We start from the raw sequence: 17,562 nt of genomic DNA, 5'->3' as shown, positions 1-17,562 counted from the left end.
CTGTACACGAGTAACTTGTTGCAATGTACACGTTGCTATCGATTTATGTATTCTTTAAGCAGGATATAACAATCAGAATGCCTTGCACTTTTTGTGCTGTATATGAATTGATGAAATGGAATGGGGCGGAGCTGATCATTGATTGCGCATAATATTTACAAACGTATTTGCTCATTTCGACAGAATGCATCGCCACGTAGTAAATAAAAGCTGGCACGTCTGGTGTAAGCTCTTCCCTTGGCTCCGAAGAGCTTTCGCCCACTCATTTATATAAATAAATTTTATAACTAAGAGTACCTGTACAAAAATTTAACACGCTTCTGTCTTCCATTGCTACACAGATAAAGGAGCAAGTGCATTTACCGAACAATAAACACATGTATGATGCCAGTTATAAAGGTAAAGACAGTTTGGACAGAAAAAGTATCAGCCGAAAGAAAAATGTTAAGCTATGGGACGCCTCCATCAACAGTTCACCTGCTGGAGCTACACTGCCGGTGAATGTCAGTTTCGTGACACGTTATGGACCACGCAAACATAATCAAGTGAATTTTTTTTCCATATATTCGGGCATCATTCCTTATGCTCAAAAAATGAAGACGGCAGATTTCACTTTTATTTATTGGTCACAATTTCGTTTGTGCGGCTCTGCTTCTGTCAAGCGAAGAAATTTTGGTTAAGGATGGTTTCGTAGGAGCTTTCTCGGTGTCATTCGGTCCTATAGGACTCGTCCCTTGATTTGCCGCGACTGTACATGCGCGATTAAAATATGCAGACCTGGGGCTCTGCGCAAGAAAATAAAATAAAATTATAAAAGAAGCGAAATAAAAATGAATTGCTTCGCAACTAAGTCCAACAACCTCAACCGGACAAATTGCAATTCGTTTGCAATTCCAAACATGATGTGCTTTCTTCAGTTACCGGTTGAAAGTCAAGGCATAGAGGGCATTCGTTATTCGTTTTTTTTTTTTTTTTGCGGAACCTCTGGTCCCTGGTCCTCATACTTTCTTTAAAACAGGTGTACCTATGCTCAGAGCCATTGAAATATTATGCGCACGCTGATGTCGCACAGACACTTGCGACCAAAACTTCTGTTTATACATCTTTCTTTATTATCTTACTTGTTGCTTAAGCAAATTATGGAGGTCAAATGCACATCGTGGAATCTGTGGGAGGCGAAGTTTTCGTGAAGCGGTAAATCAAATGCTTTAAGTTTGCCCATTTCCTTCCTGCGTCTTTGACGTAAAGGAAACAGGTGCGCGCGTGTGCTCGCGCGCACCCGTGCGATCCAATGAGACACATTCGGCCATTATCTCGAAGGGCTAGTTGGCGTTGGCAATATATACGTGAGATTGTGGCCTAGTGGAGTGTGGGGAAATAGGCAGTCTACCGACTCGTGCAAGCACGTCCTGTCCAGGTAAGCCGTCGTAAAGTGAGCGGTATTCGCCTCGAGATCGAACTACAGATGACAGCACTGTCGCCGCGTTAGTCTGGATAGGCTGTCGACGGCGCTCACTGAAATGTACAGCCTCCCGCATTTTATTGCTATAGCAATTATAAGGACATTCCAAGCGGATTTCTGCCGTTGGTGTCGCCGTCGCCGTAAGATTCCGTATAAAGTACAAGGGCGCTAAAAGCGTCGCTGCGCGTCGTATGCTGTATGTGCGAGTGAAAGCGCGCGAGGGACGCGCGCTTTCACGGACAGCGCACGCACGGCGGAGGGCAAACGCTACGTCGTCCGTCGCGAGAAAGGCCGTGGAGGGAGGGAGGGGGGGGGGGGGCGTCGTTGTGCTGCGGCACCAACTGCGTATCTTGGGACCGGATGCAAGGGGAACTGGTGGCCCAATCTCGAAACCGAAAGGAGGAAAGCGGGAAGGCAGCCCGGGAGGGAGGGGATGCTCCCTCCCGCGCTGTATATCGGTCTGGGTGGGAATCGAGCTCAGGCCTCCGCGTTGCGAGAGAAGCGCGCTTCCCCGAAGCCACGGCTGCTCCACGGTTCAAGCTTAATAAGGATCTGCCTTGTTGCGTGCCTGATTGTACACGTCACGTGGTCACAGAGACGCACTCGGGCCACTGTTCGCGCGTTCTTCGTCGTCTTCTTCCGCAGCTGGCTGCGAGGCCACTCATCACGCCAGCGTTCCCATACTGCCCCTCCCTCTGTGAAGGCACTGACGGCAGTGGCACACTACCAGTAGGTGCGGCTGTTTCGCTGAGTTCTGTCGTGTGCTCCGATAGAAAACTGCCACAATTCTTCATAAACGTATCTTGATCATGCCAAAAAAGCCGGCAGATCCCAATCCCTCTGGGAATTGATGTTACGCGAAGCAGTCTGCGGGGAGCCAACCATGAGAGCACCAAGACGTAGGCGACTTTTTCATGACCTACATGACACGAATGTCATGACATTCACGTCACGAGTCCTTAGGAGTCCTTTTAGCAACGCCTACAAAGCCTTAAGGCGAAAGCCTTAGCCATGCTTATGCCTATGACTTCAACCATTGACCTTTAGCCTTTTCCTTCACTTAGTACCCACGTCCGAACCCATTTCAGTGGATTTTGAGTGTTAATCTTTTTTTGCTGAGTTATTGTCATTTATGCTGAATCATGCTCATAACTATGACTTCTACCATCATCCTTTAGTGGTTCCTTCACTTAGTACCCACGTCATAACCCATTTCGGTGGTTTTTGAGTGTTAATCTTTTTTTGCTGAGTTATTGTAATTTTTGCTGAGTCGTGACTCATGACTGTGACTTCTGCCACCATCCTTTAGTGTTTTCTTCACTTAGTACCACGTCGAAGCCATTTCAGTGGTTTTTGAGTGTTAATATCTTTTCGTTGGGTCATAGTCATTTTTGCTGAGTCATGCTCATGACCATGATTTCTACCAGCATCATTTAGTGTTTCCTTCACTTAGTACCGACGTCCGAACCCATTTCAGTGGTTTTTGAGCATTAATATTTTTCGCTGGGTCATTGTCATAGCCTACATGACACGCATGTCATGACATGTATGTCATGGCCTATCACTTATGTTCGTCATACACTCCTGTCATACTATGCCAATTTTGGTACCTACCAAGTGCACGAAACGACAATGAGAGCACCAAGAGGTAGGCGGCTGTTTCATGACCTACATGACACGCATTTCATGACATTCATGTCACGACATATCATTTATGTTGGTCATATGTTCTTGTCATAGTATGCCAATTTTGGTAAATACCAAGGTGACGAAACGACCATGAGAGCCAAAGACGTAGGCGGCTAGATAGATAGATAGATAGATAGATAGATAGATAGATAGATAGATAGATAGATAGATAGATAAATAGATAGATAGATAGATAGATAGATAGATAGATAGATAGATAGATAGATAGATAGATAGATAGATAGATAGATAGATAGATAGATAGATAGATAGATAGATAGATAGATAGATAGTGTCAAAGTAGCAAATGTTCGCCAAGGAATGCTTCGCATTGAAAAGTTTGCCATGTGTGCAATCACGCTTTCGCCTTAACGTTTTACAAACGTGTAACACTTGCTTAATTTTTTGTGCGTGCCAAGCATAGCAGTGCCACCGGTGTTCTTTGCCTACAGTTTCGAAAACGATACACGTTCAATACACCGTTGCCGACAAGACACCACCTATTGTTCGAATTCCTCGGCAAACCTGTCCATGAAATCCCATTTTATCCTAATATACCGATATAGATGCCGAAACGGACGACGAGCAAAAGTTGTCTAAATGTCTACATTGTTCGTGCCGGCGACGCCCGTCAGCGTTGTGATTCTACAGGTAACATGCATAGAGGGTGGGAGGTCGCAGATCTACAACTTTGTTTCCACAGCGCCTTTTCCGAATAGTTGCGATTGTGTTTGCAATTCAAGAGCCCAAATTAATCGGATCAGTTCTTCGCCGAAGCTTAAATGTGCATGTAAGCTACAGCATTCGTTGACAGCTACCCACACCAAGGTTCAGTCGATGTCGGTCTCGTTTTGTGCAGGTGAAGCACAGCCACTGAGTTTGTGTACATAGTAACAGCGCATTTTCGACTGTATACGTTAGAAATCCTTGTTTGAAAAACCGACGGAACCAGCCTCCGCGTGCATGTCGACGTTAATGCGATTACCACTTGAAGCAATAAAGCCACACAGCGTAACACCACCGCTGAAACGCGTCATGTATGAGGCATGTGTGCTGCTCTCTCGCACTTCTTTGGATACGCTGTGCCATCTGGCGGCACCGCCGAGAAGTTCGCATGTGGCGCATGTGTGACAATATTGAGCTAAGATTGGGTGAATATATTTAACGCGGTTTCGGGACCGCCAAACACCGCAGAAGTTTTACAGTTTTCTTGTGTGCCACTGCAAAATGGCACATACCTTGTGATCCAAGTTGTCGTCAAACAGGTTGACTGAAGAGCGGCAAATGTACATTGGCCCATACCCAGTGACCCACGTTGTCCTTAAAGACGTTCATTGAAGAGCGGCACATGCCCTTTCACCCGAGATCACGTCAAAGAGCCTTGTTGAGGCATCACCAGTGTGTCTCGGCGGCAGTCTTTCACAGTGAAAGAGAAACTGAAGATCGTAGCCGCTGCTGAAGAAATCGGCAACAGAGCTGCTGCGAGATGGTTCCGAAGACGATTACGTCTTTGAGAGCGGCGATGAAGCCTCGGGTGGCAGCAGTGAATCGGACGACAGCACTGACAACGTTGCGGCCGTCGTTTTGAAATAAATTTGTTTTGAAAACGAAATGATGACTGCGCGTAGTTGTAACTTCCTAGTCCTCATTTTTTTTCGGATACGCGTGCGGCTTATACGCGAGCTTATTTTTTTCTTTTTCATGGAGTTCAAAGTTAGGGGTGCGGGTTATGTGCAAGGGCGGGTTATACGCGCGAAAATACGATATTTGTCGGCGTTTACTGGCGGCGGCTAACCCTTTTCATCTGGTTAATAATATAGGATAACCAATGAAAAAAATGATCAATTCTTGTATTTGCTGATACCATAATAAAACATACGAATAGGAAACAAAACTAACAGTAAAAGTCTTCGTTGGAAAGTTCTCGTTGTAATAAAGTCCGCGAACGTCTGCGGTGCACAATTTTCAGATGCAAGAATGAAACACACAAACTATGCAGTACAGTCAATATTCGTTGCATATACCATCGTTTTCAAAGAAGCGATGAAGCGATTTCATTGCTTTGCGATGCAGCACGTTTGATGGGAATGGGCCTAATCCTTCGTCAAGGAAGAACGTTCGATGCGAATCAAGTAAATTGAGTTCTTGTTCGAGGCACTGTCTAAATTTATTTATTTATTTATTTTATTTTATTTATTTGTTTACTTAATTATTTATTTTCAAGACTGTTGACCTCAGCTGAGATCACAGCAGGAGAGCAATACAATATATGAAACGTTCACAAAACAATCAAATATGTAAACAAATGTAAGAAAAGAGAGGTTACAGTAGTGCATTACAACAACGACTATTGGCTGCATGAATACCGACAGTGCACATCCCTCTAGTGCAACTAATATTTAACAAGGTTGATACCATAAAGTAACAATTTCACAAAGTATTAAACATGCGTGCGGCGTTGGTGACTGTTGCCGGAGCCTCTGATATAAATAGGCACTGCGTGCCGCAGCTAAACGTCGCCTCCCTTCCCTCCCCCTCCCCCACGGCCTCTCGCTCGTCGGAAGAAGGCGCGTTTGCTCTACATACATGGTGATTGTGAAGGAGAACAGAGACGCCTACTTCTGCAGCCCTTAAGCGAGCACGGCGCAGAACGCGCGTTTGTTCTCCGCCGTGCGTTCACTCCCCGTGAAAGACGCGCCCCTCGCGCCCTTTCACTCGCACATACAGCGTTCGGCGCGCGGCGACGATTTCTTCTCCAAATGACGTCATACGGAACCTCACGGCGACGGCGACGGTGACGGCGACGGCAGAAATCTGCTTTTGAGTGTCCATATAATTGCTATCGCAATAAAAAGTATGTCATCTGGTTGGGACAATTCTAGTTGACTTCAATTTTATTTGTGAATTCCGAGAACGGTTTGGTGTTTGTTATAGGTAGGTGCAGTTTGTTCCATTCTCTAATGGCAAGCGGAAAGATTGTTTAAATGTTTCATTACTGTAGGAGTATTCAATTCGTTTGTTTGCATGGCTTTCACGTGTAGGGGTCGAGAGTCAGGAAACGAAGTGTATTTCGACACGTCTATCTTGAGGTTGTAGTGAAGGATCTGGAATAAAAATATCAGGTCTCCTGCTTTCGCTTTATCTGCTAGCGTTTTTAGATTAGATGTGGTAAGAAGATTAGAGGGTGAATCTGTGTGCCTGTACGTGTTATGTATAAATCTTATGACTTTTCTTTGCACTGCTTCCAGTTTTTATAAGTTAGTCATTGTATGCGGAAACGAAACCACGCTGGCATATTCTGAAATCGGCCCCATGAATGTCTTATAGGTGAGCAGTTTAAGTGGAGTAGGCAATAGTTTTAGGCAGCTTTTAAGAAAAAAAAACAACTTACGTAGTGCTGCTGCGGTAATGCTATCGTTGTGCGGGGTCCATTAAGGTCTGCAGTAAGTGTCACACCTATTATTTGTGTTCCTTTACTTTTGTCAGCACGGTGCTATTGACAGCATAAGCGAAGTTAGAAGGATCTTTCTTCGCAGTGATGGTAATTACGGTGGATTTTTTTACGTTAATTGTCATCTGCCACAGCTCGCACCACTCAGATATTGTGTTAAGAGATTCACTCAGGGCAAGGTGATCTGCATGACTGTTGATTTCCCGGTAAATAACACAGTCATCGGCAAAAAGTTCAATGTTGGAATCGATGCTCATTGCGATGTCGTTATTGTAGATTAAGAATAACAACGGCCCAAGGACTGATCCTTGTGGTACACCCGATGACACAGAAATAGTTTGTGATGTAACCTGTTCAAAGAATACAAATTGTTTCCAATTAAGCAAAAAGTCCTTGATCTAACAGGTATTTGGACTATTGCCTAAAATGTCTTCTCGTTTGACAATTAATTTGTTATGGCTTACACTATCAAAGGCTTTTGAGAAATCTAGTAGAACCATATCTGTTTGACTGCGGTTATTCAGGCAAGGTGATGTACCACTTCGGTCAATTGTATTGTATTTCGTATTTCATTACGAGCGTCTCGAATCTGGCCGCCTTGATGTCATTAGGTAGCATGCGAGGGTTTATTAGCCACGTGCCTGCTCTCCCAAGATCACGTGTATCGTGACGCCATCGGGCTAAAAAGGATGTTCCACATCCGCCCACCATGGTTCTGAGTGGCGCTGGCTAACACTCCTAGGGCTAGATACCCAAGTTACATACATAAATACCCAAGTTAGTGGACGAATTGATGGGAAAAAATAGTTATCTTTTCGTCCACTTTCATTTCCCTTTTCTTCATTATTTTCTACATTCCAATTTCAACTACACTTAATTTCCCCGATGCTTTCCTTGGCTTCGTTGTCTGTTGGATTTATGTGGTTATGACTAATAAAATCGAGCCCCTCGGTTCCCATTGTTCTTTCGGTCAATTGTGTAATGGTTGATAAACCATTTCGAAGTCCATTCTGCTTCGGAGAAAGAAAGGTTACTCGTTCAAGGAAAAATGTGATGTGTTTAAAAATAAAAAAATGTCACAGTTTCGCCCTAAGGGCGAAGCAATGAATGCGATAGCAACACAGCAATGTCATACGAAGTAAGGTGAGCGGCTTTGGTAGCAATATGAATTGTAGTAAACATGATCTGATTAAGTAAGCAGGTGTGCTGCGGCGTAAGTAGACCGACATGAAGAGAGACTCGATGACCACGAGAAGGCGCGTGTGAAACGGTGGTGTTGATGAGAAGCGCTTCCCGTGGGCAGCGCGTGCGAAGGGACACACCTGTAGCGCTGCACTGCCAATCCGGGCAGCATTGCATGTGTAGCGTGCGTTGGAAAATGTGGCCCGACTATTACTAACTGAATGAACAAGCGTGGTGTGAGCGCGCACAAACAAACATGAATAGATCACACTGAATGACTGCAGACAACGACTGTCAAAACTCTGGCAGCAAGCGGATATGCCGCAGCGGCGAAGGTACGTGCGGTCTATCGCTTCAACGAAAACTGAGCGGCGAATGCACGGCGCAAAGAGGTCAGAGCCGTGTGGAGATAAGAGACGGTGCGAGCGAGCGACGAGCGCGGTTGTTGGCAGAGTGGAAGTGCGCCCCCCCCCCCCCCCCCCCCGCTTTCTCCGGCGCTGGCTTCCCGCTTCCTTGCTGGCGCGTGGGAGATTGAGTGCATTCGCTCTCCGTGATAGCGCGCGTCCCCGCACGCTTCCGCTCGCGCACACGGCACGCGGCGAAGATTTTATCTATAGGGAACCTCACGGCGACGGCGACGGCGACGACGACGGCAGAAATCCGGTTGAAGTGTCCATATAATTGCTATCGCAATAATATGTTCTAGAAGTTTGCACGATGTACTTGTAAGAGATATAGGCCTATAATTTGATACCATATCTTTATCTCCGGAACTGTGTATTGGTATAATTTTAGCTAATTCCCAGTCTGACGGCAATTTAGCTGATTGAAAAGATTTCCTGAAAATTAGGCCTAGATATTTGCTACTCCATTCCGCATACCTCTTAAGAGAGCCATTCGGGACGTTATCGGGGCCGCTGGATCTCTTAGGATCAATTTTAATAGAAGTTTCATGATATCGGCATCCGTAATAATTAGGTCATCGATGCTTGGGGTAATGCATGAATTGACCGAGGGGACATTTTGATTTTTGACAGTGAATACTGACTGGAAATTTTCATTAAATGAACCAGCTTTCTCCGGGGCAGGGACAGCCAAGGAGTAGGTGGCAGACATGGTTGTCGTCGCGGCCGCACCAACGTGTTGGAGAGGACATACGCACAATTGGAAATAAAAAGTGCTTTGCGTAAGCAGTTCCGAGGCGGAGACGATGTAAGAGGGTGTCTGTGCTCCGCGGAAGCTGAGAGTCTAGCTGGTACTCAAGATGTGGATCAATGCATATGCGACTGGTTATTTCGTGCTCTCGGTGAACCAGTTCAACACACACACACACACACACTTCTCGCTTGAGTCCTCGTAAGATGTACCCTGTGTAGGACTGGTACATGGGAATTAACCCCCTTTGTTTTGTTTCGTTTTAATGTCTTTTTTTCATGTCGGCTGCTTAAAAGGTAATGAACTAGCAACGGTGAGATGTAATTAACATATAGAGGATTGGTGAGTGTTCCAACATACCACGAGATATAAAACAATGCCACGGTGCTTGTACTCACAGAAACCGCCCGCACCTTACTCTAGGGAAAAGACGTGAGGGCCGGCAGTTTGATCTCAATTTAGCACTTTCCTTGTTTGCAGTGGACAATGGAATTGACATGCTGTTCGTACTTTTTTAGTGTGGTAAGTAGGCAGAACAAAGAAAGGTTATAACCATAGCAAGGTGGGCCTGAGCGAAAATTTTGAAACGGGTAGTGACGATGCCTATGGGGCAAAAACCCCGAACAGCCTGTGCGTGTGTGTGCGTGTAAACGAGTGAGTGAGTGAGAGTGTTTTATCTACGAGGATCTGTAATATTTGACAGAGAAAATTGGGACACAATCAAAAGAAAAACAACAATGATGATAGCGCTACTGTCAAGTGCAGTTAATCGCAAAACAGATTCCCAGAATTTTGTAGGCACCGACGTTCACAACATGAAAAAAAAAAGACCACCAACGAAGAAGATCAATTAAAACACGAATCTACAGGACTCATGAACGTAGATAATAAGGTGCAGAAACTCCATAAAAATAAAAAGAAAAAAAGTGCCAGCCACCCAGATAATGGTGCTCTTCGGCTACAACTTACAAGTAGCGCGTACGCCCTCCAGGTACAGTATTTCTTTATCTATTAGGGATAATAAAGGAGTTCTTCAAAATTACCGAGCTTCAGCCTCGACTATCACACGTGCGGACTCGTCTGGATTCTTGATACAGCACAACCACGGGGTCTATGTAAACACTGCAGCATAACTCGTCACAGAAAACTTCCTAACTCCAGTCCACACCTAAAAGTGCCTTGCTATCATACTGCCTGAGCCATTACATTAAGGCATCGCTCAATTTATACGCTCGGCCACAAGGGAGCGTAATTCTGTTGATTCTATTGATTTTCGCTTACACATGGAATTATAAAGTGTACATGCTTCTCACATAAAATGTAACGATAGTCTCACTCGTTCTTTCATCAAGGCTAAACCGACAATGTTCCCGGTGAAGGAGCACTTTCGAATGAGGAAAGCTGATTACCTGTATATGATCCTAGATGTACACGGCAAGCTCCAAGCCAAGCTCTAGGTGAAATTTGACGGTAATTTTTTTCTTTTAATTTCCGTAATGAGGATGCTTCAGCAACGCCATCAACACCCTTTAATTAGTCGCTTATGAAACACTATGTTATTGCGAAACGTTGAAGCTGTATCAAGGCTGACGTCTTGGGCAGTCTTCTTCTCAAGAAGAAACTCAGAGACCTTTTTATTGTTCTTTAATTTCATTCTTCACATTCTTATTCCTTGTTTACTACTTGAACGAGTCCACGTGTAGCTGTACCGTATTCAGAACAGACTGTTTCTTTTGTTTTTTCTAACAGTCTTATGCTCACACGGCCAGAGCCACGCCTCCATGTACCGACCCTTGGAGAGATGTTTCCCAGGTCTTATCACGGCTCAAGGAGCTGCGGGCGAAAATCTTGCTCGCGTCACCGCTACGCGGAACCCGTAAGCAGTTTCACTCACGTGCTTAATTCCAGACACGGGTCAGACTAAAAGACAATGGCGTACAGCCTTGACGACGTGGCCTCTCTTAGGCGAGGAGTAAGTTTGCATTTATTTGCAGGTTTTTTTCCCCTGCTTGGGTCCCTCGCGTGATATGTGCGCAGGCCAATTTTCGAGCGAAACAAAAACTACTACGAAAGTTCCTTTAATGTGGGATAAGAATGCGTAAAACGTCACCTCCGGTTCTCTCGGATTTGAACGTAGGAGTATCCCGCTGACGCAGCAAATGGGAAAGGAACAATTCACTTTTAAGAGTAGCTGTAAGGGCAGTTCTCTTCTAGCTGGAGCTGCGAAAAAGATAACTTGTGGGCGTCACGGGATCTATTCGAACATGCAGTAGCGAACGCAGGACTTTTCGCAGCAGTTCCCATTAAGACTTTAAGCTGTTAGAACATTACCACGAGTCAGAGAAGAGACGTCTCGCCGGTCGACGGAATTCGTGCCTTGTGACAACTATACTCGAAGGGTAAGTTTCTTCCTAAGCTTGCATCAATTTCTTATACTGAATCGTCGTGCGTATTTGCCGCGTGCTCGCTAATTCTTTAGTAATTTTTATTTAGTGACGCTTAAGAACGTGCGCGAAAATTTATATTATCCCTTGTGTCAATATATAAGAGAAGACAGTTAGGCTAGTTTGTGCCTATTACAGACTTTAGACATCATTAACTAGCGCGAAAAGGACATCGGGCGACAGAGAGAAGCACTAGCTAGTGTTCTGTCTAATGTGCTTCTCTCCGTCGTCCGATGTCTTTTTCGCGATAGTTAATTATGTCTCAAGTCAATATATAAGTTATAACGTCTTCTAGTAAACTATATGTCCTCGATACTTCCCCAACGCCCAGTATCCTTGCAAGCGCTGTTTTTTTTTTTTCTATCTCTTTGCTGTAAGAAAAACAACTCTTCTCGATCAGGATGAATTGAAAAGAATACAAATATGCAAGTCAAAAGAGTGTCAGCTTATAATTAAACTTATAAAATATATTTGCTATTATATTGAAGATGACGGTTACTCTTTCTTAAATATAACTATTCTGAAAAAATTGTTAGCGCATTGGTGACATCTCGATTTTATCTATGTGAGACATGTTTCCTCATCGCAAATAAAGTTGTTTCTCTCTCTCTCATCGCAAGATGCGAGCTTCTTAATGAACAGTGTAACACACGATCAATACGCTGTGTCGTCATCGCATGCCTTCATTTTGCACGTCGTAATTATATCCTTTTACAGAGCAAAAAATAAAAAGTAAAAGAAAATAAAAAGAGAGAAAGAGGGATCATGTAAAATGAATATGTTTCGAGAAACGTTTTGCTGAAAAGTTGGAGTTTTCGAACTGTTAGAACCAGAGGTCTAAATTAGACTGTAAACGACATTAAGAGAGTTATATTGGTGGTTCATTCGGTCTTTTTCTCTTATTTCTCTTACTCAAGTCGTATGAATGCCACCATAAACAGCTCTGAAAAACTTGCTTTTAATGCATGCCTACTGGTAACTTGGTACTTCATAACACCCTAACCATTTTAATCGACTCATGCAAAGCGATTCCGGCCCCACTATGCACACAGTGCTGTGCGAGTATTTTACTAACGTCTTTCAGCATCGCTGCCCTGCGTTGGAGGATGTGTTGTGGGGCCATCTGATGGAGATGAATCACACCTCTTTCGTTGCAGTGCTGGTGTCATGTTTTTGACCTATAGCACCGTGAATAGATAGATAGATAGATAGATAGATAGATAGATAGATAGATAGATAGATAGATAGATAGATAGATAGATAGATAGATAGATAGATAGATAGATAGATAGATAGATAGATAGATAGATAGATAGATAGATAGATAACATTATTGAGGTCCTGAAGGAGCACCGTGAAAACATACAAGAAATTAAAAAACAGCCACGAAGAAATCATAATACTCTGTTCTCGAAGATAATACTAAGGGAAAGCCAATTTCACAATTTAATTATTTTTTTTTGCTTGCTGCCGCGATGAGGATCAAGTAGCAAGGGCGAATTGAAATTGGAACCAACGGCCGGAACAAGGTAATCGCACGCGGTAGAGAAACTTCTACTGAAGCCCATTTGTACAGAGCCTGTTGTTTCGTGGATACTAGCTATCTTTGTGTGAACTATTGTGAACTGAAGTTCTATTGTACCAAAACTGACTCTGACGTCACATCCGGAAGAAAAAGAAGTAAAAACACCACGCTTTCGCGCTTCTTGGCACAAGTATCGCACCGCCCGCACATCTGCATACGCACGCACATAAACGCACATACCATGCGCCCAGACTATACGCGTATCGCGCACACTTATGAAAGCTTGCATTCTTTTAAAAAAATAGTCTGCGCAGTAAAGGGCATCGAACAGGGACTGGTTTCTTCCTCCATCCCCAAATTAACTTTAAAGTTTGTATCTTAATAAGGAAATGTCACCGGCTGAAAAAAAAGTGTATTATTCGAATAACAACGTCGGGTAAAATTATCTATATTTTTATCTTCCAGAATAACTACAGAAGCCACCCAGCCATGAATTCTAACGCGGGAACCTTCACCATCAACGTTAACAAGACCATGAGCTGGAATCCCATCACGCTTGTAACGCAAGTCCAAGAATGGGGCGACCCAAGGACGCGCGATTACCCACTAGTCATGAACCCTATGTTCGTCTTCCCCCTCATCCTGTTCTACCTTTACTTTGTGAAGGTTCTCGGTCCACGCTGGATGAAGGACCGTCCACCATTCGAGATAACCAATCTCATCCGCTTCTACAACCTCGCCATGGTGGTACTCAATGCCAAGTTTTGCTACATTGTGCTGTACGAGACGTACCTGCCCACTGGTCGCTACAACATTTGGTGCCAGGGCATCACCGGCTACATGGACGAGCGACTGGAAGAACAATACCGCAACGGCTGGTGGTACATAGCCGTGCGGTACGCCGACCTTCTGGACACCGTCTTCTTTGTGCTGAGGAAGAAGTTCAACCAGATTACGCATCTGCACGTCATTCATCATACCATCGTGGCAGTCAACTGCTGGTTCTGGGTGCTCTACGCCCCCGAAGGTCAACCGGCATTGGGCTTGGCCATAAACGCGTTCGTGCACGTGGTCATGTACACGTACTACTTCCTAGCCACCCTGGGACCCTCTGTGCAAAAGTACCTGTGGTGGAAGAAGTATCTGACAACGATGCAGATTGTGCAGTTTGTCATTTTCCTGGTACACATGTCGATACCCCTGTTCGTGGACTGCGGCTTCCCGCGCCACCTCATCCACGTGGCGAACGCGCAGACCGTGCTGGTGCTGAGCTTGTTCGTGAACTTCTACATCAAGTCGTACATGCGGGAAAAGGAAAACACAGCCTTGAGAAGGGCAAAGGCGGCGGCAAAGTACGAGGTAACAGCAAGCGGAGATGCTCGCACCGAGACGTCAGCGAACAGCGCCAATGGCAAAAAAGTTAATTAAATTTTAGACTGTTTTAACCAACTTAATTTACATTAGCGCGTACTGCGAGAAAATATAGCAGGCGAACAGGTACGAGGAAGTCTGCAAGATGTACCGAAGCCTCTTGCAAAATTATGCAGACACCTTCTTACATGGCCAGAGGCGCTGCAGGATACCACGCGTATGTAGTACTTTTCAAATACTAAGGCTGTGCAACGTCAGCGCACGAGTTGCCGTTAACCTCCGGAGCTTCCAGTTAGCATTGTTGTGAAGACCATGTCTAAGCTCTGGTGACGAACCATGTGTGTACTGGGAACTTTTTTTTAAAATGTGCTAGCCGAACTTTCATACCACACTGTTTCGCGTGATCACATGTTCATCGCGAAACATTTCCCAAACTTAAGGTGATTCCAAGTACCTTCAGTTTGAAACCGAAAATCAGGGAGAGGTGGCATACCTCCGTAATATAACGATAACACAGCGACAGGACTGATCACGATGACACGCGGCTGCTCGTTCTACTTCGCTCAATGTGCCATCACTGTTGTCTTTCTGCCGCTGCCGATACGCATGAGTTATGCATGAGCATTTATTGCGGCGCCGCTATCTGACGAGCCTCACGCTTGTCGGCCTCTGCCGAGCGATGCGATTGCCCCAACTTACGTTTAAGCGGAGTCATGCTGTGCGTATCTCTAAGCTTCAGATTCGCGATATTAAAGTAAGTTGCCGGTTTTGTCGTCCGTTTTATATATTACCAGCAGCACGTCACCCTTACTTGTTCTCTTACTTACCTCTCACCTGCGCCGCTGCGTCAGATCGCTTTTGATACATGTTGAACCATGGTCTCTGGCGCCCCGCCTGCACTTGCGTGACTGCATCGGCTCCACTTAGACGCAACAGCACCACCCTCCAATCCCCCTTTCCCCAACCTCAAAAAATAAAAAAATAAAAAAGAATAAAAAGTGTTTCTCCACACTGCTCGATCCACTCCTTCACTGCTCTACGCGCGCGTGATGCCTCTATTCATAATTAAACCTCGTTAAGCACCCCTTCCAAGAGTACCTGGGCGTGTTCCGATTGCGCGACTGTAGTCTGCACGCACCTGTGCACCTGGCGTACAACTCTAACCCTTCCCAATCGCGTATACAACCAACGAATATATTTGAACTCTATGTTAAAGATAACGGGTTTCTTATAGCGCATAACAGACGGCTCCGTCTTGCAGAACAGCTCTACCGCCGCTGTCCGTTATTCCAGAAAAAGCCACCACTATCAAGATGAGAACATCTCACTTGACAACGTCGACGGCAGCGGAACTCGCAGCGCTTCGAGTCGCACTACATTTTATTAATGATGAACCAGCACACAAATGGTCCGTTTTCTGCGACTCGAAGACAGCACTGCAGAGTCAGTGCCTCCTTTACTAGGAGTTCTCTTCGCAGAACGAGGCAGCACTATTTTCACTCAGAAGGTCCTCCATCGAAGCACCACCTGTTTCATCGTCAGTAGCGACGTGCTCCCAGAGTTCGGACACCACTTTGTTGGTTTTGCCCATGGGGTTTTCGTCGTGGTGCACGAAGCATTTGGCAGAGTTTACTGTCAGCCTTACGGCGCGGTCCACAGGAACAACTGGTTTTCGAAATCACAGAGGCCATACACCACCTGACTGAGAAAGGACACGAAATAATCTTTCAGTGGCTGCCAAGTCACTGTGAAATCATTGGCAATGAACGTGCCGATCAAGCTGCTCGTTCAGCTCATGAACAAACTGACTTCTGGTTAACCTCCCTGCCTTTCCTCTCTCTCTCTCTCTCTCTCTGCAGTAAAAACATCTGACGGGACAATTTGCCTTTTTTAAGAGTGCCAAGCAGGCTATCTCGCAATGCGTAATTGCCTATAATATGGCAGCCAGTATATTGTAAAAATGTTGATTAGCTCACATCTCCTAGGTGACCCTACATCATTTTGTGTTCCTGCATCATTTAAAACCCATGACATCATATGTAGAAAACATTTAGGCCTTAGGGTTGATTAATTCTCGGTTAGAAACTTCAGAATGACTATCTGAGCCTGGCGAGTAGGAAGCCTTTAACACTGCAACTTCTCCACCGTCGGCGGTTTAACATTGATTTACACAAACACCGAATTTCAAAAATGGTGCAAGGAAGCTATATTTAAATTTCATCTCAAATTACACGCTGCCGACACTTCGGGTGGGTAGGCGATCGGAGGTTGTCCTATAGTATATTGAAGGATGGAAACAGGAAATGTAAGGGTTTTACCAACTTCTCGAACCCTACTATACTGACCTCCATGATCACAGAAAAAAATTAAACGAAAATAAGTGTGGTGCGCCAAGACTGTCAGAATCAAATGTTTTCTAATACTAAAATGTTGGATGACTTTGAACGAAAGAATTAGCATAAGACTTTGGCCTAACATCTGCGAACATTATAGGTTAGATAAATCTGTATATTCCAACTAAATAAACCTAGCCGACATAACAACCGCGGTTAACCACGGTAGCCTTGTACAGCCTTTGTAGAATGTTGCCGTGCCGTGTCAGATGCGCTATCTATGTGGCTGTAAACGGCGGTCTCAACAAAGCTTCCAACAATAGTACATATATCGCCTGGTGGCCACGGTTCATCGACCTGTTCTGGTAATGGCCATCGGCTTAACGCATCTGCGTTTTCATGGTACTTGCCATGCCTGTATACAATGTTGTAGTCATAAATATATAACTTGATGCATCACCTCGTAATTCGTGAAGAGAGCACATGAGCCGTTACCTTCTCCGGACACAGTATGCCAAGCAGCGGTTGAAGATCAGTGACGAAAGTTTCTTTTCTTCCCGCTATATATTGGTGGAACTTATCAGCTGCAGAAACTACAGCAAGGCCTTCTCTGTCCAACGGAGCATAATTCCGTTCTGCCGGCCCTATAGTGTCCTAGATGGAAAAGTCATCAGTGCCTCTCTATTCTGGTGTTCATGCCGAGTAAAAACGGCTCCCTTGCGGTTTGGTGAACCATCGCATTAGGGAAGAAGCTCCTTCTCTTCGTCATAGTGAGCCAGTGCGGTTTGACTGAGAAGCAGTCTCTTAAGTTATTTGATAGGTTTTTGATGCACGGTCTCCCATCTCCACGTTGCGTCCTTCTGAAGGAGCTGGTAGAGACAGCTGGCAATTGTTGCCCTGTCCTTCAAGAATCTGTCGAAGAAAGGTAGCATTCCGAGATATGACTGAAG

General features: G+C 44.9%; 1 protein-coding gene across 1 annotated transcript; it reads left to right on the top strand.

The window, feature by feature from the left end:
* Nucleotides 1–11,104: 11,104 nt before the first annotated feature.
* LOC119450113 (elongation of very long chain fatty acids protein AAEL008004) lies at nucleotides 11,105–15,406 on the top strand. Its single transcript, XM_037713479.2, has 2 exons — nucleotides 11,105–11,338; nucleotides 13,374–15,406. Exon 2 carries the CDS (start codon nucleotides 13,398–13,400, stop codon nucleotides 14,334–14,336), a length of 939 nt encoding a protein of 312 aa, XP_037569407.1. The 5' UTR covers nucleotides 11,105–11,338; nucleotides 13,374–13,397; the 3' UTR covers nucleotides 14,337–15,406.
* The last annotated feature ends 2,156 nt before the right edge of the window (nucleotides 15,407–17,562 follow it).

This window comes from Dermacentor silvarum, chromosome 4, assembly GCF_013339745.2.
Source record: "Dermacentor silvarum isolate Dsil-2018 chromosome 4, BIME_Dsil_1.4, whole genome shotgun sequence".
In the NCBI taxonomy this organism is placed as follows: Eukaryota; Metazoa; Arthropoda; class Arachnida; order Ixodida; family Ixodidae; genus Dermacentor; species Dermacentor silvarum.
The sequence above is the reverse complement of the archived record's forward strand: the minus strand, read 5'-3'. Positions and strand labels throughout refer to the sequence as shown.